The following is a 21643-nucleotide window of genomic DNA, read 5'->3' on the forward strand; positions in this document are numbered from 1 at the left end:
GGCCTCTGCAAAGCAGCAACAGGCCATGTCGCCATCGAGGATCCAGGCTACGGAATCCACAGTGATGTCACAAAGGCTGGCCACAGGCGGGAACATTCTAGATATCCAGTCTAGAGACGGCTGTCCCCCCTGTGGCTACAGCAGAGGAGGGGGTGACCAAAGCTGATAAAAAGACGCTGGAGACAGAAGTGGGCACTGCCATCCCGACGACAGAGAAGGGTAAAAATGTGCTGTGGGTGGAAGGGAGGGGTTGGGAGCTGAGATGTTTCAGCTCCTGCCAGGGATGAACCAGTCTGCATACTGGGTGGGAGATGGGCCCAGAAGGCACCAGAAAGCAATTTTTTAGTAACACAGCCGGCAAGACCCCATGCCAATTCTGCCCTCACCACCCATCGCACTTCATTTCCTTCTACGGCCCCCACTTTTCCTTATACTCCAGCCCTGATGGCCTTCATCACATTACTCTCTTTTCTCAGATTCCTTCTCCCTCTCTTCTTTGGTCACCTCGTACCCCCCCCCCCCCCCGTTTAGAGTAGCCTTGTCCAATCACCCCGGTGACCAGGTGGGACCCCTGTGCCTCCACACAGCTGGACACTCCCAGCCCTCCAACGGACTGTCACTGGGTTTATATGAACGTATGTCTCTTCAGTCCCAGGAGACCAGATGCTTCCCAGACAGTAAGAAGAGAGGCCAAGGGTACTGTGGACACCATGTCCTCGAACAAGCCGGGTCCAAAGGAGAGAGATCACCGAGCAGAAACTAAAGCCAGAGGTGGGGGACTCCCTGGGCCCCGGGTGTGGCTTCCTAGAGAAGGTGGGGTTCCCAGAGAAGCCCCTCGGGGATGGCCAAGGGTGGCTGAGCCAGCACTGGGATCTTTGACGTCGTGTCGGGCTGGCTGGGAGCAGGGGAGGGAGGCTGTGAACGAAGGTGGATGCAGTTTGTCATAGGTGCCCGGTCCTTGGTAAGTGCACGGGAGGGTGGCGGGCCCGTCACTGAGCTGCCCGCTTGCTGGCAGGGGGCCCAGTGCATCTGTCTGTCCACCCGCCCCTGCGCCCTTTTCTGCGTCTCCCCATTCACTTCTGTCTTCCTCCCTTGGCGGCTGTGTCTTTCTCCCTCCCGCCCGCCGCCCTGCCTCTCGCCCCCGACTCTCCCCTGCGTCCTCCGCCCGCCTGGGCCGCCTTCAGAGCCACAGCCCTGCCCCCTTTCACCTACCTGGGGTCTCCTGGCCCCCGGGCCCCGCCTGCCCACAGGCCCCAGCTACTGGACGTCAAGGCGCGACGGCGAGGTGCACCTGCGGCAGGAGGACGCCTTCGCCAGCCAGGCGCCCGTCACCGTGCACGACATGGTCATGAACACGGCCATCAAGTACGCCAACTACATCGCGCTCGGCTCCAAGCACAGGACCGGCTGGCACCTGCTCACCTACATCGAGTACTACGAGGAATGCCGGCGCGCCGCCAAGGCCTTCCTCAAGGTACCACGTGCGCTCCCGCGCCTGCGCGCCGCCCGCCTCTGCGCGCTTGCGCACTGCCGCGCCCGCGCCACTGCGCCTGCGCGCCGCTCCTCCTCTGCCTCCCCGCCTGCGGGGCGGGCGCGAATCCTTTCCCCTGGCTCTGCCCTTGTCTGCGCGTTCTTGCTCAAATCGTTTAACCTCCCTCATCGAGAAGAGTACCTTCAGTGCCTGTGATCTTTTTCGTTAATGACTTAGGCTACTCTTGCGGTGAGCACAGCATCACGTGTAGACTTGCGGAATCACGGTGTTGTGCACGTGAAGCTAATGTAACATTAGGTGTCAGCTGTATTTCAATTAACGTTTTTGAAAAATTACTCATTCTCATCATGCCCTCGTTTTCTCATCTGTAACATGGGGGTTCTGTATCTGTATATGGCCATATCCATTTTATACTTTATTTGTATTGAATTTAGTATAAAACTTTGTTATATTAGGATTTTTGTGTGCAAATACATAAAATAAAACATCATAGCATCTCGCACAAAGGTTTGCTACAAGAATTCAGTGAGTGGACACATATCAAATAGCTCCTGGCTCGCACGAAGCATTACTCAGCATTTATTCTTATGGTTGTTACTGTTAATGTGTCTCTTCTCCAATGTCTCATCTTTTGAGCAAGGTCATCCCTGATCACCCTGGGTCCCCAAACTCACCCCCCCCACACACACTAATCTCTATCACAGCTCCTTTGAAAATTTTCTGCCCAGCTTTCATGGCCACCTGGTAGTATGATTGTATAATTTATTTGTTTAGCTGGTCAGTTATGAGGGCAAGGGGCCAGTCTGCCCCATTCATTGCAGGCCCCCAGAATCTAGAACAGAACCAGCCCCTTGGGTATGTCTTCAATGAATGAATGCCCATCTATCAGATTAGGAAAGAGGATAAGGGACCTCAAGGGACTTCTCCAGTCAATGTAATAAACAAGGATGTGTGAAGTAGACAGTGGTCCAGAGAAAACTAAAGCAGGGAAGGGGGTAGATGAGCTAGGGGTGGGAGTGGAAATTTTAATATATGGTGGTCAGTGAGAGCCTCTCTGAGAGTGATATTTTCGCAAAGACTTAAACAACTTGGTGGGGGGCAGGGAGCCAAGTGAGTATTTGGGGATAAATGTTGCAGGTAGTGGGAACAAATGTGCAAAGGCCCTGGGGCAGGCAGAACAGTGCCATGCATGTTGACTGAATAGCAAAGAGGCTGAAGCAGAATGAGTGGAAAGGAGAGAGGGAGGTGGTGAGGGCAGGGGGTAACGGGGACACGTCTTGCTGGGTCTTGTGGGGCTTTTGCCAGGAGTGAGGTGGGAGCCATGGAGGGCTGTGAGAGGAGGGATGCGCCCAGAGTTGGTTGCTCACAGGCTGCGTGGAAAAAGAGAGACCCGTGGAGGTTGAGATGAAGACGTTTTGGAGACCTGTGTGGTACCCGGGGAGGGGACAGGAGGTGGTCAGATTCTGAAGGCAGAGCCAACATCATTTCTTGACGGATTGGGTGTCAGAGAGAAGGAAAGGCACTGAGGATAATCAAGATTTCTGGCCAGTGCAAGTTGAAGGGACTGCTACTGACTGAGATTGTGGAGGGCGGGGCCGGCAGAGGGGGGTGGGTAACATCAGCAATTTTGTTTGGGCCGTGTTGGGTGTGTCGTGCCTGCCTGACGAGGACACTAGGTGTGGGCAGTGGTGCCCAAGAGTCTGGAGTGGACGGGAACGACCCACCTGGGGATGGCATCACCTGGTCCTGCCAGAACAGGTGAATGTGTATCATCTTGAATGTTTAAGTCAATCCAGATGTCAGCACAAGTGATCATGTGGGCATCCAGAGCTTGAGCCATGCAGATGTTCACCCCAATATTGTATCTAATAAAAGTAGAGGGGAGAAAGGATCTTACTTAAGTATCAACCAGTAAAGCGGGGTGGGGAGGCAGTCGCTAAATTATGACACTTCTCTACAATACAATATCATAGAGGTGTTATATCTGATACCATAGAGAAACATTTAAAGGCTGGGGAAATAGGATGCATGGTTTTACGAACAATGGTGGGTTATGATCATATAGGGATAAGTACTGCCCAGATTTTATCAAATATTTATTCATAAAAATATCGGGGGCGGGCATTTTGTTTGTCTGTTCTCAGTGTTTTTCAATCTCCATCTATCAACATTTGGGGCTGGATCATTCTTTTGTGGAGGGGTCTGTCCTGTACGTTAGACAATGTTTCTTAGCAACCCCGGTGCCCGCCCACTCCGTGTCAGCACCATCCCCTTCCCCAAAAATGTCTCCAGATGTTGCCCAATGTCACCTGGAAGGCAGAATCATCCATGTTGAGAACCCCTGCTCCACGTGAATATATATGGTAGCTTGTAATGGGGGGGGGGGGGAATGGGCTACTCTATTAGCAAACAGAAGCACCAATGGTCAACAGAGAAAAGAGAGCCCACGGTTCTCAGCCTGAGGCTCCTGGGCACGTGGGGGCAAGTGGCCGGTGAGCCCCCTGTGCCTCACAAGGGCCTCCTTTCCCAGCTGGGCCTGGAACGCTTCCACAGCGTGGGGATCATGGGGTTAAACTCCGAGGAGTGGGTCATCGCGAGCATTGGTGCTATCATGGCTGGGTAAGAGGTACCTGGTATCGCCCTGGGGTACACGGAGTCAGGAAGCCATCAGCCCAGCAAAGGCTCTTCCCTCCTCCTTCCACCCACCCCCCGGCTCTTGAATCCATAGGGGTCTCACGGAAGAGTCCCCAGCTCAGGGAGCAAACTAAGGCTCCTGCTTGGTCTGTGCTCAGTGGGATTTGTCAAGGGCCCAGGCCTGGGCACCAGCCAGCTCGCCCTTCCGACACTCTCTACCTGTCGAACTCAAACACATCCTGGGAAGCCCAGCTCCCATGACCCCTCCTCCAAGAAGCCTCCCCAGGGCTCCCCAGCATTGAGACCTCCCTCTACCTGTCCAGACTGTTGGGGAACCCCTGGAAGGCAGGGTCCAAGCCCAAGCTGTCCCCGAGTCCCACCTTCAAACAAGGCATATTGGGGGTGTCAGGGGATGTGTGCCATACTCTATGCCCCACCCGAGGGACTGTCTCTCCTATGACACAACCGGCCTCCTGGGAGCCCAACGATTCACCAGTGGGTCCTCACTTCTTGGGTTCTGCTTCCAGAGGCTTCTCCGTTGGCATCTTGTCCACCAACTCTCCAAAAACCTGCCAGGTCATCGCCGAAAGCTCGGAGATGGACATCTTTGTGGTGGATAATGACAGACAGCTGCAGAAAATCATCCAGGTTAGTGACTCGTGCAAAGGCACGAACTTCGCCTAATAAAGAAAAGGAAACCAATGAGCGATGGACCCACCCTCCGTGGTCTCTCATGAGATGGGAACCGCGGATTCCACGGATGGATGGGCCCAGGGCCCCTATGGGGTGCCAGGCGAGTGATGTTCTGGCCCAGTGCGGGTCCCGGCGCTAACCCCCAACGCACCCCCAACTGGGACTTACATCTTCCCGCTGCAAGCAGGCAGATCTCCTCCTCCCACTTAAAACAAAAATTATTCCGGGAAAATGCACACAGTGTACAATTTACCCTCTTAACCCTTTTTAGTGTACGATTCTGTGGCATTTAGTACGTTTGTGGTATTGTGGAACCATGACCTCTGTCTGGTTCCAGAACATTCCATCACCTGCAAAGGAAACCCTGTGCCTATTAGTGGGGACTCCTCATTCCCCTGGCCCCAGCCCCTGGCAACCCACTTTCTGTCTCTGTGGACTTGCCTGTTCTGGAAGTTTCATCTTATTGGGATGGTACAACAGGTCCTATTTGGGGGGAACCCTGAATTTCCCTGGGTCCGGGGCTGATCCGAGTGAGGTGGTTCTGGGCGTGGGCGCGATGGTTCAAAGCAACTCCCTGTGAAATGGGGACGCCAAGAGGACCATGACAAGCAGACAGAGGTAAGTAGGCAAAGACGACCACCATGAAACACCCACGAGGATGACTCAAAAAAAATTTTGTTTTAATGTTTAACGTTTATTTATATTTGAAAGAGAGAGAGTGGGGGAGGGGCAGAGAGAGAGGGAGACACAGAATCGGAAGCGGGCTCCAGGCTCTATGCTGTCAGCACAGAGCCCGATGCGGGGCTCGAACTCATGAACCGCGAGGTCATGACCTGAGCCGAAGCCAGACGCTCAACCGACCGAGCCACCCAGGTGCCCCAGGATGACTCCGATTTTAAAACGGGTAATACCGAGCGCTGATGAGGACCTTCACTGCAAGATGGTACCGCCACCCTGGGAAGCAGTTTGACAGTTTCATGTCAGGTTAGATAAACACCTACTATGTGGTGCAGCCCTTTCACCCCCGGATATGCACCCAAGAGCAACGAGAACGGGTGTCTCCACTGCGTGTCAGTGTCTGTGGCTGTTCTGTGCACGGAAATTATTCCTCAATAAATTCCATCCTCTCTCGGTCTTGGTGAGAACGTAAAATGGCGTAGCCACTGTGGGACACAACACGACGTTTCCTCAAAACTTCAGAGTTACCAGCAATCTCACTGCTGGCTACATACCCAAAAGAAGTGAAGGAAAGATCTCGAAGATTGTTTTTTTTAAGCTTATTTATTCATCTTGTGTGTGTGAGAGAGAGAGAGAGAGAGAGAGAGCAGGGGAGGGGCGGAGAGAGAGGGAGAGAGAGAATCCCAGGCTGTCAGCACGGAGCCTGACACAGGGCTCTATCCCACAAGCCGTGAGTGAGATCATGACCTGAGCCGACATCAAGAGTCAGACGCTTAACCAACTGAGCCACCCAGGCCCCCCACCCCCCAAAGATATTATTTGTTCGCTCAAGTGCACAGCAGTAGTATTCACAGAAGTCAAAATGTGGAAATAATCCCGTGTCTGCTGACGGATGAATGGACAAACACCATGCGGTCCATCCAAACAATGGAATATTATCCAGCCTTAGGAAGGAAGGAAGGGCATTCCTTTTTTAAAAACGTTTATTTATTTTTTAAATGTTTACTTTTGAGAGAGAGAGAGAGAGAGAGAGAGAGAGAGACAGAAGGAGGGTGGGGGAGGGCAGAGAGACAGGGAGACACAGAATCCGAAGCAGGCTCCAGGCTCCGAGCTGTTAGCACAGAACCCGACGCGGGGCTCAAACCCACGAACCCGTGAGATCATGACCCGAGGCGAAGTCGGACGCTTAGCTGTCTGAGCCACTCAAGCGCCCCAGGAAGGGACATTTCTACAGCCGCTACAATACGGATGGACCTTGAAGATGCTGTGCTCAGTGACAGAAGCCAGACACAGAAGGACACGTCCTGCACGACCCCAATCGCAGGAGGTCCCCGGAGGAGTCCCATTCACAGAGACAGAGAGTAGATGGTGGGAGCCATGGCTGGGGCAGGGGGGGTGAGGAGTCCGTGCTTCATGGGGACAGAGTCTCAGTTTGGGGGAGATGAGAAAGTTTAGGGGTTCTGTTTCACATGAATGCAAATATAATTAACACCACCAACTATATGCTTAAAAGTAGTTAAGGTGTTAAACTTTGTTGTGTATTATTTTTACCACGATTCTAATTTTCTATGTCTATTAAATAAGTAAATAAACCCAAGACAGGGTCTGTGCAGGTGACAAGGTATGTGCGGCCTGGGTCATTCGCCACCTGGAAGGTGAGCCCCTGCGAAGGTGGGGTCGCAAACTCAGATGCTAAGGGGCCAGCGCAAGATGTAAATAGTGAAACTTACACGGCTCGGCTGTCCTCACTGACCACTGCTCTTTGCCGTTCGTCTTGTTTGGACCTCGGTTAGAGGGCCACGTCTGGGACAGCAGATGGCTGCTCTGGGTCCTACTTCCCCCCCAGGTGATACCTATTTGCTGACATTTCCCACGTTTTCATCTCCAGCTTTCCCAATGGTCACACTGGGACGCCTAAGAAGCATCTTAGGTTAGGTCCAGACCTAACCTCCCGATCTTCCCGCCCACAACCTGCACCTTCCCTCCGAGTTTCCTGTCTCAGGTGGCGGGTACTTCCTCCCTCCAGATTCCCGGGTCCCCTCTCTCAGGAAATCCTGTTGGCTCTGGGGGATCAGCAGAATGATGGCCGAAGACGTCCACGTCCTAATTCCCGGAGCCTGTGATCTGGGCGCCTCCCGTGGCAAAAAGGCATTTTGCTCTTAGGATTAAGAGTAAGGCCCTTCAGATGGGAGATGATCCTGGATTATCCGGGTGGGTCTCCTATAATCACACGAGCCCCTCAAAGCACAGAATTTTCTCCAGCTGGAGACGGGAGACATGAGGCAGAAGGGACGGCAGAGAGATTCAAAGCAGGAAAGGAACGCACCCCACTCTGTTTCTGGCTTTGAAAATGGAGGAAGGGACCACGAGCCAGGGGATATGGCGCTATCTAGAAGCCGAGAATGGCCTTCAGCTGACAGCCAGGAGGGAGACAGGCAGACCTCAGTCCTACATCTGCGAGGAACTGAATTCTGCCAACAACTCAAATGAGCCAGGGTCCCAATGAACAATCCTCCTTGGAGCCTCCAGAAAGGGACGCAGCACCCACACCTGGATTTGGGGATTATGAGACTCTAAGCAGAGACCTGACCAAATCACACAATATGTCGTACCTTAGTGGCCCCTATCAGCCATAGGAAATTAATGCAGTCTGCCTTCAGAATGTGCCCAGGACCCCCCAACATCAGAATCAAAACACAACCACCACAACTAAAGTCCCAATTCAAAAACTAGGCCGAGGACTTAAGTACCTCTCTCTAGAGAAGAAACGCAGATGGCCGATGAGCCGGTGAAAAGATGCCCAACACGTAACATCATCGGGGAAAAACACAGAGTGAAGCCACGAAACACCACTTTGCGCCCACAAAGCCAGTTATCAGAAAAGCAGAGGGGCGTCCGGGTGGCTCAGTCGGTTGAGCGTCCGACTTCGGCTCAGGTCATGATCTCGCGGTTTGTGGGTTCGAGCCCCGCGTCGGGCTCTGTGCTGACAGCTCAGAGCCTGGAGCCTGCTTCGGATTCCATGTCTCCCTCTCTCTGCTCCTCCCCTGCTCACGCTCTGTCTCTCTCTCTTTCAAAAATAAATAAATGTTAAAAAAATTAAAAAAAAGAAATGACAAATAAAACATCCGTATTTAAAAAGGAATTCAAGGGGCGCCTGGGTGGCGCAGTCGGTTAAGCGTCCGACTTTAGCCAGGTCACGATCTCTCGGTCCGGGAGTTCGAGCCCCGCGTCAGGCTCTGGGCTGATGGCTCGGAGCCTGGAGCCTGTTTCCGATTCTGTGTCTCCCTCTCTCTCTGCCCCTCGCCCATTCATGCTCTGTCTCTCTGTCCCAAAAATAAATAAACGTTGAAAAAAAATTTAAAAAAATAAAAAAAAAAGGAACTCAAAGGGGCACCTGGGTGGGTCAGTCAGTTAAGCGGCCGACTTCGGCTCAGGTCATGATCTCGCGGTTCGTGGGTTCGAGCCCCACGTCGGGCTCTGTGCCGACAGCTCAGAGCCTGGAGCCTGCTTTGGAATCTGTGTCTCCCTCTTTCTCTGCCCCTCCCCTGCTCTCTCTCTTTCTCTCTCAAAAAAAAAATTAATTAATGAAAACAAGAAATTAAAAAAAGAAAGCAGGTGACAAGTGTCAGGATGTGGAACAAGCTGGAAAAGTCTGGTGGCTCCTTACAAAGCCAAACGTAGAATGATCCCGTGACCCAGCGATCCTGCTCCCAGGTGTCTCCCCAACAGAATGGGGCACAAGTGTGCAAACAAAAACCCGTGCACAGACGTCCACAGCAGCCAAAGCATGGGGACGGCCCAGCTGCCCACCACTCCGTGAACGGACAAGCAAACTGCGACCCATCCACACCCTGGAGTGGTCGTTCAGCCGCAGGAGGAGTGAGGCGCTTGCACGTGGATGGATCTCGAAGACGTGACGCTTGGGGAAAGCAGCACATAGTGTGGGATTCCATGTGTCTGAAACCTCTGGAACCGGCACGTCCGCAGAGGCAGAGCGGGTGCGTGGTTTCCAAGGGCTGGAGGACGGAGGAAGGGAGTCACCGCTGATGGGCTTCGGCTTCCCTTTCGGGGAGATGGAATGTTCTGGAACCGGACAGAGGGTGACGGTCGCCTAACGTGAATTTAGCGGTGCTAAGCGCCGCTGCATCGCCCGCTCTGACATGGTTAAAATGGCAAATTCAGGGGCGCCTGGGTGGCGCAGTCGGTTAAGCATCCAACTTCAGCCAGGTCACGATCTCACGGTCTGTGAGTTCGAGCCCCGCGTCGGGCTCTGGGCTGATGGCTCAGAGCCTGGAGCCTGCTTCCAATTCTGTGTCTCCCTCTCTCTCTGCCCCTCCCCCGTTCATGCTCTGTCTCTCCCTGTCCCGAAAATAAATAAACGTTGAAAAAAAAATTAAAAAAAAATGGCAAATTCATGTGCGTTTTGACACAATAAAAGGGAAGGCGGGGAGCGCCCTGGCCGCCCGTGGAAGGAAGCGCTGGGGCTCGGGGCTGAGCTGTCGCCGGCTCTCAAGCCCTGCGCCTGCTGAGCCCCGCGGTATCTGGCAGATCCAGGGCTACTTGAAGCACCTCAAGGCCATCGTCCAGTACAAGGAGGAGATCCGGACCCGGCTGCAGAACCTGTATTCTGTAGGTCCTCACCGGGAGCCGGGGGTGGGGGAGGGGACGGCCCCGGGGGTGGAGGTCACAGGCCCCACCCACCGCCACGCCCGTGAGCCCACGCGGCACCCTCTCCGCAGTGGAGAGGCTTCCTGGACCTGGCAGACGGCGTCTCGGAAGACACGCTAAACCAGGTCATCGACTCCCAAAAGCCCAACCAGTGCTGTGCCCTGCTCTACAGCATGTCGATCGCCGGCCCCCCAAAGCCCGTGATGCTCAGCCACGACAACGTGAGCGTCCCGCCCGGAGCCGGCAGGCTGGGGCTCCCGGCCTCGCGTGGTGGCCGAGCGCGTGCCCCTGGGGGTCGCGGGCAGAATGGCCCACGGGAGACGGCTGAGGTGCCTTGCAGATCACGTGGACCACGGAGACCGCTGCGCAGACCCTGTCTTGTAAGTGCCCCCCGGAGGAACAGGAGGTCCTGGTGAGCTACCTCCCGCTCAGCTACCTGACGGCCCAGCTCTTCGACGTGTGGGTCTCCATCTCTGTCGCCGGAGCCCTCTACTTTGCCCAGCCGGATGCTCTGAGGGTGAGGCAGAGCTCCTGGGTCCCCTGCCGCGGTGGGTGCAGGGGTGGTTGGGGAGGCCGGCCGGGCGGGGGGGGGGTCACCCCGAGCAGGGGGGGCTCACCCCAGCACTGGCATCCCCACCCGGTGCCCCGCCGGTGGCTGTGCGACCTTGGTCCTTCTCCTCCCTGCGCCTCAGTTTCCCCATCTGTAAAGTGAAGGGGGTGAGCGGACAGGAGCTAGTGTCGTGCAGGACGGGGAGCGTGTACCTGGCTCGTCTCACAGCGAGAAAATTCCCGGTGCAGGAAGCTTAACTGAGCCACTAAAAGCATATCAGTGGAAACAACCCAAGTGCCCATCAACAGATAGATGGATAAAGAAATGAGTTCCATCCGCACAACAGAATGTGATCCAGCCTTAGGAAGGGAGGACTTCCTGCCGCCCGTCACCGCGTGGACGGACCCGGAGGACGCCGTGCGCAGTGACAGGAGCCGGACACAGAAGGACACGTCCCGCGTGACCCCACGCACAGGGGGTCCCCAGAGGAGTCCCGTCCACAGAGACAAAGTAGATGGTGGGAGCCAGGGGTGGGGAGTCCGTGCTTCATGGGGACAGAGTCTCAGTCTGGGGAGATGGAAAGTTCTGGAGGCAGGTGGCGGGGGCGGCTGCATGACAGCGTGCATGGGCCTGAGGCCGCTGAGCTGTGCGCTTAGAGGTGGTGAAAATGGTGTTTGGTGAATTTTACTTGCAGTTGAAAAAAAAAAAAAAAGCACACGAGGTCACTGACATACATCACGAAACGTCAGTCACGGTTGTGCTGACTGTCCGAATGTAGAAAAACACACAATTCCCATCAAGACAGGAATTCGGGGGAAACGAACACTGACATCGTTGCCCGGATCCTTAGGACTCCCTCAGCCACGGGGCTCGAAGTGATCTAGGCTTCCCTACATCGTGTAGGTTCCCAGGGAGAGAACACGTACCTGCAGGTTCCCCGCGGCCCAAACCGGAAAACTTTACGGACGACGAAAGTTTCGGTGTCGTGCCTTCACGCGTCACAAAAACAGTTGCCCTCCCGGAACTCTTGAGAGGCCTTTTCATGACGTCAAGGCCATCTCGGCTCTGGGGCTGGCCTCTGCCACCCCTGTCCTGGCCGGTAGAAAGGCTGGCTCGGGCGGGCGCGGTGGGACTTGCCTCGCTTGGTACAGATTTCACTCGCCAGCCTTCAGGGTCCATGTTTCGGTGGTGGTCTCGCTGCGGGAACCTTTCCCGGTTACCAGGAAGGAGGTCTGAAAAGAGTGACAAGGGCGGAGTTTGTCCGTCCCCGTGCCCTACTTCCTCCTATTCTCTCCTTCCGACCCCCATCTCTCCCTCTGTATCTCGTCTCGTCTCTCCCTCCCTCCATCTCTGTGGGTCTCTGTATCCGCCCCTTCCCTTCCCGGCTCTTCTCCACGCACCCCTTCACCCCGACTCAGGGGTTCTGGGAGAGGGTGGACAGGGCCAGACACAGCCAACGGCGCGTTGAGCCACCTGGGGAAGGACACGGATCCTGCGTGTCCCGCTGATGGGGGCAGTTGGGAGCAGATGGTCCCTGCCATCCCCGCCGGAGCTCTGGCCGCGGCTGTTAACTGCCCCCCTGCCCCACTCACCACACGGCTCCCGGCCGGGGCGGCGGGAAGGACTTCCGGCACCTGGCCCTGCCGCGGGGCGAGGGGGGGGGGGGCGGCCGAGGGCCCAGGGTGCCCATGGCGGGGGGAGGGGGGGCTTGGCTGGGTGCCCACCGTGCCCTGTGGTGCAGGGCTCCCTGATAGACACGCTGCGGGAGGTCAAGCCCACCATGTTCTACGGCGTCCCGTGGGTCTGGGACAGATTGCTGGACAGCCTGAAGACCAGCCAGCTGGCCTCCACCCCCTTCCGGAGGAGGCTCGACAAGTGGGCCATGTGTCTGGGGCTCAGGACCAACAAAAGGCGGATGTTGGGGTGAGGCTGGGTCTCAGGGCCGCCCAGGGTGGTGGTGGGGGGGGGTGGGGCGCGTCGGGGCGGGGCGGAGTCCGGAGGCCCAGCTCTGCTCCCCCTGCGTCTGCTCCCCAAGGCAGACCCGCCCCCCCCTGTGCTTCAGCCTGGCCAAGAGGCTGACCTTCAGCCAAGCACGGAGGTTCCTGGGCCTGCAGCGTTGTCGCCAGTACTTCAACCTGGGCACGGGGCTCTCCGGAGCCACCACGGAGTACTTCCTCAGCCTCAACATGCCCATCTGTGAGCTCTACGGCCTGTCCGAGAGCACGGGCGTCCACACGCTGTCCAGGCAGGAGGGCTTCCGGCTGCTGAGGTGGGTGTGGGCGGGGGGGCGGGCGGGGCTGGCCTTGAACCCCCTTCCCCCACCCCACCCCCCACCGCCGCTCGCTCCCGGACCAGGTGGGTGCCCGCTATCACCCGGCCCTGTCCCCCCGCAACGCAGACCCAAAGGCCGATGAGTGAAAAAGCAGGTGCACCCAGGTGGGGCCTGACCTGGAGCCCTTCCGATTTCTTTTTCGGTTTTGTAATTCGCAAACCATTTTTACTAATGGCCGATTATTTCTGCCCCCCTGGCACCTTGGGAGAGAACGCATTCACTGCTGTTGTAAAGGCTGCAACAAACGTTATTTCCTGGTCCCCGGGGGTGGGGGTGGGGGTGGGGGCGGCGGGTGGGAATTTAGGGGCGCTGCTTTGTAGCTGTGTGGTTCTGGGTCCCTGACGAGGTCGAGCTGCTGGCCCCAGTTCCTCAGTTGGGGGTCCTCCTACCACGGCATCCGCTCCCCTCATAGAGAGCAAGGCGGATGCCACCCTCTCCTTTGGGACAGCAAATAAATGTACGGGACACCCGGGGACGTTTGAAACTTCAGATAAACAACACCTTTTGGATTATTTTAAAGTATCGGTATAGCCCCCTACAATATCTAGGACGTCCTTGTACTAACCCCAAAACTTGTAACTGAGAGCGCCGAATCCTAACCCCTAGACCACCAGGGAGCGACCGAACTTGTAACTGAAACAGACGTCTTACGAGGCACCTCCCATTTGATCTGGCAACCCTATCACGGCCTCACCTCAGAAGTGGCCCTTCGTTATTTCTGCCACTTCTGACGGGTCGTGCAGATCAGCCCCATCCAGGGTGGGAGGGGGCCGCACAAGGATGTGGATTCTGGGTGGGCAAAGGGATCTTTGGGAGCCACGCAGGAGGCCGGCTACTGCAGCCTCCGATCTAGTTGGGGGTCCCCCGCAGGCTTCCCGGAGGACTCGTGCCGAGTTGAAAGAAGAACGGGACAGAACAGGCGACCGGGGCGAGAGTCATGGCCCTTCTGGTGCGCCCGCTTTCTCTCCTGTCCTGGATCTTCCTCACCTGGGGCTCACCTCTCCAACGGGGACCGTTTTCAAAGATAAAACCAGACGCTACTTAAAGCGACAGGGGCCGCGAGGAGGGTCCAGTACGATCCGACCTCCGCTTCCATTTGGGCCGAGGGGACCGGACATCTTAGAGTCTGTGGGGTAGGGGAGGCTGGTGGGGGCTTGAGTGGTCTGGGAAATGGCAGTCACACACACACACACACAAAAAGCAGGAAGGGAGGGGGTTCAGTAACTCATCCGGGTGTCCGCAGACCGGTGCCGCTCTAGAGAGAAATAAACTCCTCGCGCGTTTCTGGAAGGAGGCGATGGTGTAGGTCAGTGCCAGCCGCCCCTCCGCGGTGGGGCCCGTTCCCTCCCACAAGAGCTGGAGGAGACAGCCAGAGTTGATCTCCCGAATGTTTGCATTTCAAAGGGAGGAGACCGTTCTGGGGAGTAGATTTGCATCTCAAAGGGCGGAGAAAGGACTTATCCGCGAGCTCTTTAAAGGAGCTAGTCTACGGGGAAGGGGGGGGGGGGGTTAAGCGGCCATCTGGGAAATCCTCCTGGCAGCTTGGGGTTTTCTCGGGCAGGAATGCGGGGGGCGGGGGGATGGAGTCATCCTGGGGATGGGGCCCGCGCTTTCAGAAACGCGAATATGTTCTCAGGTCTTTCTGTGTGGGAGTGGATGCAATCGTTCGAGCACAGAGCCTGCGGCTCTTAGACGTCAAGGCTAGGACCCAGCGAGAAGAGGGCTCAGAGGAGCCCGACCAGAGTTTGGTCAGGGAGAGACTCACTATCCTTAGTGCGCCTTGGCTTTGGGGGAGGTGGGATCAACTTTCAGCAGGGACAGGACAAAGAGCCAATCACAAAGCGCTTATTCACCTCGACCCCCGAACCCAGAGAGGCAGGGCAGAAAGGGGGTCAGGCAGGGAGGCTGAAGGAAGGAGAGGTTACTCGGCCGCTGGGAGGTGGTTTTGGGAGTTTCTGGTCCGGGCCCCAGCGGTGCTTCCTAGGTGGCTGCTTGGCCTGTGTCACACCCCTAGGGTTACAGCGGGGACAACCAGGTGTCACAGAATCCCTCCCACGCGGGGTGTGGGGCTTGCAATCTAGGCAGCCAGAGACAGCCCTTGGTCCTTCCAGATCACTCCACACAAGCCGTAAAGCGGCCCACGGTAAGTGGTGTTCGCAGACGTGAAGTCACAACAGGGGCCGCTCACTGAGGGCTCTCAGCTTCCATTCATTCCTTTTGGGCAGTTTGCGCATTCAGGGAGCGTCTGAACGTGAACTCGGAGCTCGCGCTGCCCTGGGGGCTGGGCGTCGGCCCTCATGGGGTGTGTCTTAGCTCGGGGCTGGCGTAACGGAGCGCCCCAGACCGGAGGGGGTGGGGGGCTTAAACCGCAGAGATTTACTCTCAGTTCTGGAGGCTGCAAGCGCAGGATCAAGGTGCCGTGGGTTCGGTTCTGGGGGAGGGCCTCTCTCTGGCTTGGGGACGGCCGTCTCCTCTCCGTGTCTTTGCGCGGTGGGAGAGGCCTAGCAAGCTCACTCTGGTGTCTCTTCGAGAAGGACATCAGACTCATCACGAAGGCCCCACCCTCAGGGCCTCATCTAAACCGAATCGCCTCCAAATACCACCCCGTTGGGGGTTAGGAATTTGAGGGTGACGCAATTCAGTCCGGGCAGGGTGCATCCTGGGTGTTGGCTGGGCCAGCTTGGAGGCCCTGCCCTGAGTCTCCAGACAGCCTGGGGGAAGCAGGGCAAGGACGGGGGTCTAGGTGCCACGACAGGAACCCTCGAACTTTGAGAGGTGAAGCAAAAGCATCTTCCCCCGGCCCCCTTTTCCAAGGAGATAAGCAGGCGGTAAGCTGCCTCATTCTCGCCTGGATCATGGCTTCCTCTCCCTCCCAGATACCTTTCACAGCAACCAATTCCACCCAGATGGTGTCTTGAGTTTACCTGTCCCTTGCCTTGTCCCCCGTACTTACCTGTGGGTTCCCCAGGGGCCGGGTGTCGTGCGTCCGTCCACGTGCCCTGCAAGCTTGGCTCTGAGTCAGGGTGGGCCAAGCCTTCCCTCCCTGGGGGACCGCACCCTGTTTCCCTTCTCCATCTGTCCCCTACTTTGGATCTATGGGACTCTAGCAGCCAGGCAGGCAGAAGAGGCCTGGGATCTGACACCTGTGTGCCTGGGGGCAGAGGGGCAGCGAGCAGGGGGCACCCCTGAGCCAGTGGGGATCTGTACCTGGTGTCTATAATCACCCCCTCCCTGCCCACTGTCCCCAGCTGTGGGAAGTCCCTCCCCAGCACCCGCACCAAGACCCAGAGAGAAGATGGGGATGGCATTGGGGACATCCACATTTGGGGCCGGAACATCTTCATGGGGTACCTCGACGATGAGGAGAAAACCCAGGAGAAGATTGATCTCCACGGCTGGCTGCGCACGGGGGACCTGGGCTTTTTGGACGATGACGAATTCCTCTACGTCACGGGCAACGAAAGGGGTGAGCAAGACCAGGCTGCAGGGTGCTCTCTGCCTCGGACCAGGCCCCACGGGGCTGCTGCGGACGGTGGTGCAGGTTGCACACAGCACGATGATGAGGGACGACTGAAGTCCAGCTTGGAGGAAGGGGCACCCTTTGTATGCTGTCTATCTCTATCTCCGTTGTTTCTGAGCATCCAGGGGTGGCTCTGGGCTCCAGGACAGCTGACTTGATGTAGCGTTTCAGGACCACAACCCTCCTCTGTCTCCGCCTGCAGATCTCATCACCCTCAGTTCGGGTGAGAAGATCAACCCGAACCCCATCGAGGAGCGGGTGAAGAGGCACATTCCCCTTGTCCGCTACGTCGTGCTGGTGGGCCAGGACGCCCCATACCTCTGTGCCCTGCTCACGCTCAAGGTATCTCAGCTGGTTTTGAGCCTCGTGGCAAGTCTGGGCTGTTGGCTGGATGGGGGCGGCCATCCTGGTTTCAAGATGGGGAGACTGGGGCGCCTGGAGGGGGGTTCAGTCGGAGAAGCATCTGACTCTTGGTTTCCGTTCAGGTTTGTGAGTTCAAGCTCTGCATCAGGCTCTGTGCTGACAGTGCGGAGCCTGCTTGGGATTCTCTCTCTCCCTCTCTCTCTCTCTCTCTCTCTGCCCCTCCCCTACCCATGAGTGTGCACTCTCTCTCAAGATAAACTTAAAAAAAAAGGGGGGGGGGAGGGCACCTGCCTGGCTCCGTCGGTTGAGCATCTGACTTCGGCTCAGGTCATGATCTCACGGTTCGTGGGTCCAAGCCCCGCCTCGGGCTCTGTGCTGACAGCTCGGAGCCTGGAGCCTGTTTCGGATTCTGTGTCTCCTTCTCTCTCTCTGCCCCTCCCCCACTCACACTCTGTCTCTGTCTCTCTCAAAAATAAATAAACATAAAAAATTAAAGGGGCGCCTGGGTGGCGCAGTCGGTTGAGCGTCCGACTTCAGCCAGGTCACGATCTCGCCGTCCATGAGTTCGAGCCCCGCGTCAGGCTCTGGGCTGATGGCTCGGAGCCTGGAGCCTGTTTCTGTGTTTCGGATTCTGTGTCTCCCTCTCTCTCTGCCCCTCCCCCGTTCATGCTCTGTCTCTCTCTGTCCCAAAAATAAATAAAAAAAAAAAAAGATGGGGAGACCGAGGCTGGGAGAGGAGAGGCAGTGGGTTGGTTGCTCAGCGCCAGCTCCCCATGTCGTGGGCCTGGGGCATTGGCTGTGCCTGTAGGGGAGAAGCTCCTGGCCTGTTTCCAGAAAAATGGCAGAGGGACTTGAGCCCGGCCCACCAGCCCCCAGGAAGCGGGGAAGTGCTGGGCAGGCCCCCCAGGCTGAGCCCGCTTCCTCATTTGTACAATGGGGGTGGGGACCTGGCCCTCCCAGGGTCGGGACCACGAGTGCGAGCCCCGGCACAGGGAGCCGGGCTCGGGGGCCGCGTGAGAGCCACCTGACCCGCCTTCCCCGAACGACAGTGCCAGATCAACACGGACACGGGGGAGCCTCGGAACGCGCTGACCAGCGAGGCGGTCGCTTTCTGCCGGCAGCTCAGGAGCCAGTCCACCAGGCTGTCGGACATCGTCCGTGACAGAGACCCGCTGGTCACAGAGTTCATCAGTCAGGGGATCGATGCTGCCAATGCAGAGGTCACCTCCAACAGCGCCAAGATCGTCAAGTGGACCATCCTTGAGACGGACTTCTCCGTGGCCGGAGGGGAGCTGGGTGAGTGGGCACGGGCCGGGGAAGGGGTCCGGGCGCGGTCGCTCACACCCGAGGCCCTGGGGTGCTCATCAAAACGCCACCATCTCCTGGGCTGGGATCCCTGGCACCTGCATTTTTAACCAGCGCCTCCGAGGAATCTCGCAGGCGGTCGCCCGCGGTGGTCCCCAGACCACCAGGCATTCGGAGACAGCCTTCTCGGACCTCTCTTCCCCGGGCCCCTCAATCCAGTCACCCCTCTGCGTCCTTAGGACAGATCTGGCTCACCGACACCTCATCCTGCAGGGGGGGGGTGGAGGCCCCGCCTTGGACGTGATTCTGTTTCAGGGGCAACCGCCAAACTGAAGAGGGCCAACGTGGGCAAGATGTACCAGCCTGAGATTGAAAGCTTTTACTCGGAGAAGGATGAATACTAGCAGTGGGGGGGGGGCGGCGGGGGGGGGGGCTTCCTGCTGCCTCAGGAGACCGCCTGCCAGTGGGCCTCCTCCGTCCCCCATTGGATGATCACAGAGCCGCCTTCCAGTGGGAGGGAAGCCCCCAGCGCTACCCGCTACCCCTCCCCGGGTTTCCTAAGCCACCCCTCTGGGGCAGTGTTTCAGATTCAAAGGTAAAGGGACAATAAAAATGATTTCGCCAAAGCAGTGGTGTTTACCCGGGGTGGTCCTGCACCCCCAGAACATGTGTGGCGACGTCTAGGGGACATTTTGGGTTTGTCCCAACTAGGCAGGCAGGTGCTAGGGGCGCTCGGTGGAGGGAGGCCAGTCACGGCTGTTGCCCCACAACCCACAGTGCACAGGGGAGCCCCCCACACCAGGAAAAACTGCCTGGCCACAAAAGGTCAGTTGTGCCTAGGTAGGTGAGGGGCTGCGAACGGAAGGCTCTGGAAAAGTCAAAAACAGGGCTGATGAAGCTCCTAGGTTTCTTTCTCCACTTTGAGAATCTGCACCGTCTACCTGAGAAGCCGATCCCGCTGCACCGCCCGGTTAACCTCTCGAGAGCCGGTGCGGGAACGTCCCACCCCCCAGCCCCCCACCTAGTCACCTGGAGAGAACGGCTGAGGCCTCGCCGGGAACCCACCCAACGCCAGGGCAACACGCCTTCGACAGTTACGGTTGCCACCAAAATGCTAACAGGGAACTTCAGAACAGCAAGATAAAGAAGACGCTCTGCAGCTCAGGCCGCTTGGTTCCGTGAGGAAAGCGAGCATGCAAGCCTGTGCGGGGAAACTCCGAAAAGGGAAGAATAATTAACGAAGCGGGGGGGGGGGGGGCTAGTCCTACCAGAGAATAAATAAATTACAAAGCAGCCGTAATTAAAAGCTCAGGGATGGGTCGTAACTGACATCTGCAGAGGAGGGGAAGCCCGGCTCAGACAGAAACGCGTGCAGGGGCGGAGGAATGCACCAGAAGCGGCGTTTCTGGCAGGTGCAGGTGAAGGAAGCACCGGCAGTCCGCCGCTGGGGACGGAGCGCCTCGCATCACTTCCGGGGCCCTCCCTCATGGTGAAACGAATTCCAGATGGGACAAACTGAAGGGTGAAGGACGGAGGGAGGGAGGGAAAGGGGGAAAGACATTAGGTAGCTGGAAGAAACCAGGGGAGGGCGAAGACCTGTATCCTCCCCAGGGAATAACCACCCCGAAGCCACGGTGGGAGGGGAGAGCTTGACGTAAACGCAAGGCGTGGGCGTGGCAGGGACGCCGCGCGCCAGACCCAGACGTACAGGCAGGCGGTGGGCGGGGGGACAGAACGCGCTGCCGAGAGCTAGTGTCGTGCTCCACGAGGGGCTCCCAGAAATGACTCGCAGACACACAAGCACGCAGGTGCCTACGCACGACGCCGGCAGAAGGCGGGGGGTGGGGGTGGGGGTGGGGGTGGGGGTGGGCGGGGGGGTGGGTGGGCGAGGCGGGTGCCCCGGGAGGCTGGAGACCCGGTGGCACCGTGCACGGGGAGGGGGGGTGGCTATGCGCAGTCACGGCAGGGGACCGGGGAAGGCCGGCCAAATGAAGGAATGCTCAGATACCCTGCGGGAAAAGCGTGCGGGTGTAGGAGTTCTGTCTTGGTCGTGAGCGGACGATGGCTCTCCAGGGACACGTAAGAAAGTGGACACGGAAAAGCCAGGAATGAGGGTCACTGCTCACTGTGCACGTGCCCTTGGAGCCTTCGGACTGGTCTTGAGTTTGCATCACTAAAATGCAAACTTAAAATGTAGGATTTGAAAATATCCAAGGCAAGAGCTTTTAAAAGGGACAAAGTGTCATACTGATTGATGAAAGAAACACATCACGGGGCGCCTGGGTGGCTCAGCCGGTTGAGCGTCTGGCTCTGGATTTCCGCTCAGGTCACGATCTCGGGGTTTGTGAGTTGGAGCCCCAGGTCGGGCTCTGTGGTGACAGTGCAGAACCTGCTTGGGACTCTCTCTCTCTCTCTCTCTCTCTCTCTCTCTCTCTCTGCCCCTCCCCCGCTGTCTCTCTCTCTCAAAATGAACTTGAAAAAAGATCCCCCAAATGTATGGAAACTTTTCACTAAGAGACAAAAAGAAAACTTTAAAGGCACCAGAGACCAGACTCAAAGAGGCAAGAGACCAAAGTGCTGGCTTCTCAACAGAAAAGGCAGGAGGCAGACGGCCACACCCCTGCCCGCCCTCAACTGCACTTAGCGGAAACACCTTTAGGAACTAAGGATGAAACGGAGAGGTCTTTTTTGCACGAGCAGAAGCCGAGAGAATTCACTGCTGCTGCTAATTCCTCAGGCTTAAGGACCGTGATCCCAGATGGACCCACGGGAAGGAGGAGGACGCTACAAGGCGTAGACACACGTCTGCACTTGCAGGAGCACGTGCCTGGGCTTGAGTCTCAGAAATGCGCCTACGTGCCATCCCACAGGGAGGCGGACTCTCCAGGGCTGCCTCACCTGCCCGTGGGGACTCTGTCAGCAGCACCCACCCCACCCCGTGCTTGCGACGAGTCCGCGAGTCCTTCTTAGCACGGAGCCTGGCCTGTGGCGAGCCCTGCTGCATTCTTACCCCCAAGTCATCCTTCACTGCGTCGTGGGGGCTGGGAGCCATGGGAGCCACTCCAGATCCTGCTTCGGGGGCTCTGATCAGAAACTGTCCCAGAAGACTCGCAGAATCTTTCTCCGATAGGAAAGATAGGGCAGGGGAGGCCATCGCCCTGATGCTGGAAGTAGAAATTTTGGCTACTGCCAAGAAGAAAGGCTCCTGAGGTTCCAGTACGGCCAGCCGTCTCCCTCGCACCTGCCGAGAGCGGGGTGGAACTTTCACAGTGGCCAGGCCGCTTACGTGGGACCCCGCAAGAGCTCCGTCTCCTCGGGGCTCACTCAGCTCTGCCACATGGGGTCCTAGGCAGAGCCCACCGCGGGCAAACCAGCAGACGGGCACCCCAGCTCTCAGCAGAGGTGATC

At 57.5% G+C, this 21643-nt stretch overlaps 1 protein-coding gene and 1 long non-coding RNA gene across 10 annotated transcripts in view; one reads left to right on the forward strand and one right to left on the reverse strand.

Annotated features, from left to right (window-relative positions):
- LOC123381919 overlaps nt 1-1334 on the reverse strand; it is a 37944-nt gene extending 36610 nt beyond the window's left edge. For both annotated transcript variants that reach the window (XR_006589494.1, XR_006589495.1), the window contains exon 1: nt 1213-1334. This is a non-coding gene — a long non-coding RNA (uncharacterized LOC123381919). The remainder of the gene's footprint in view (nt 1-1212) is intronic.
- On the forward strand, nt 63-18861 carry LOC102900010 (long-chain-fatty-acid--CoA ligase ACSBG2-like). 8 transcript variants are annotated; one of them, XM_045044510.1, is made up of 15 exons: nt 63-219; nt 650-771; nt 1251-1474; nt 4023-4111; nt 4654-4774; nt 10046-10126; nt 10237-10386; nt 10506-10682; nt 11619-11945; nt 12457-12638; nt 12751-12984; nt 16296-16513; nt 16770-16909; nt 17980-18226; nt 18551-18861. In XM_045044510.1, the coding sequence occupies exons 2-15, from the start codon at nt 711-713 to the stop codon at nt 18637-18639; spliced, it is 2340 nt and encodes a 779-aa protein (XP_044900445.1). In that variant the 5' UTR covers nt 63-219; nt 650-710; the 3' UTR covers nt 18640-18861. The 8 variants fall into 8 exon arrangements, 6 of the variants coding, with proteins under 6 accessions (XP_044900445.1, XP_044900450.1, XP_044900448.1 ...); XM_045044515.1 differs by having other exon boundaries at nt 18052-18226; XM_045044513.1 differs by having other exon boundaries at nt 12778-12984.
- Nucleotides 18862-21643: the final 2782 nt, after the last annotated feature.

This window comes from Felis catus, chromosome A2, assembly GCF_018350175.1.
Source record: "Felis catus isolate Fca126 chromosome A2, F.catus_Fca126_mat1.0, whole genome shotgun sequence".
NCBI lineage: Eukaryota > Metazoa > Chordata > Mammalia > Carnivora > Felidae > Felis > Felis catus.

What these genes read in the sequence shown, in the direction of transcription:
- LOC102900010 (XM_045044510.1), top strand. Translation starts at nt 711, where the DNA reads ATGTCCTCGAACAAGCCGGGTCCAAAGGAGAGAGATCACCGAGCAGAA. An exon ending in CGTCACGGGCAACGAAAGGG is followed by an intron (nt 16,514 to 16,769) that starts GTGAGCAAGACC and finishes CTCCGCCTGCAG; the next exon opens with ATCTCATCACCCTCAGTTCG. An exon ending in GTGCCCTGCTCACGCTCAAG is followed by an intron (nt 16,910 to 17,979) that starts GTATCTCAGCTG and finishes CCCGAACGACAG; the next exon opens with TGCCAGATCAACACGGACAC.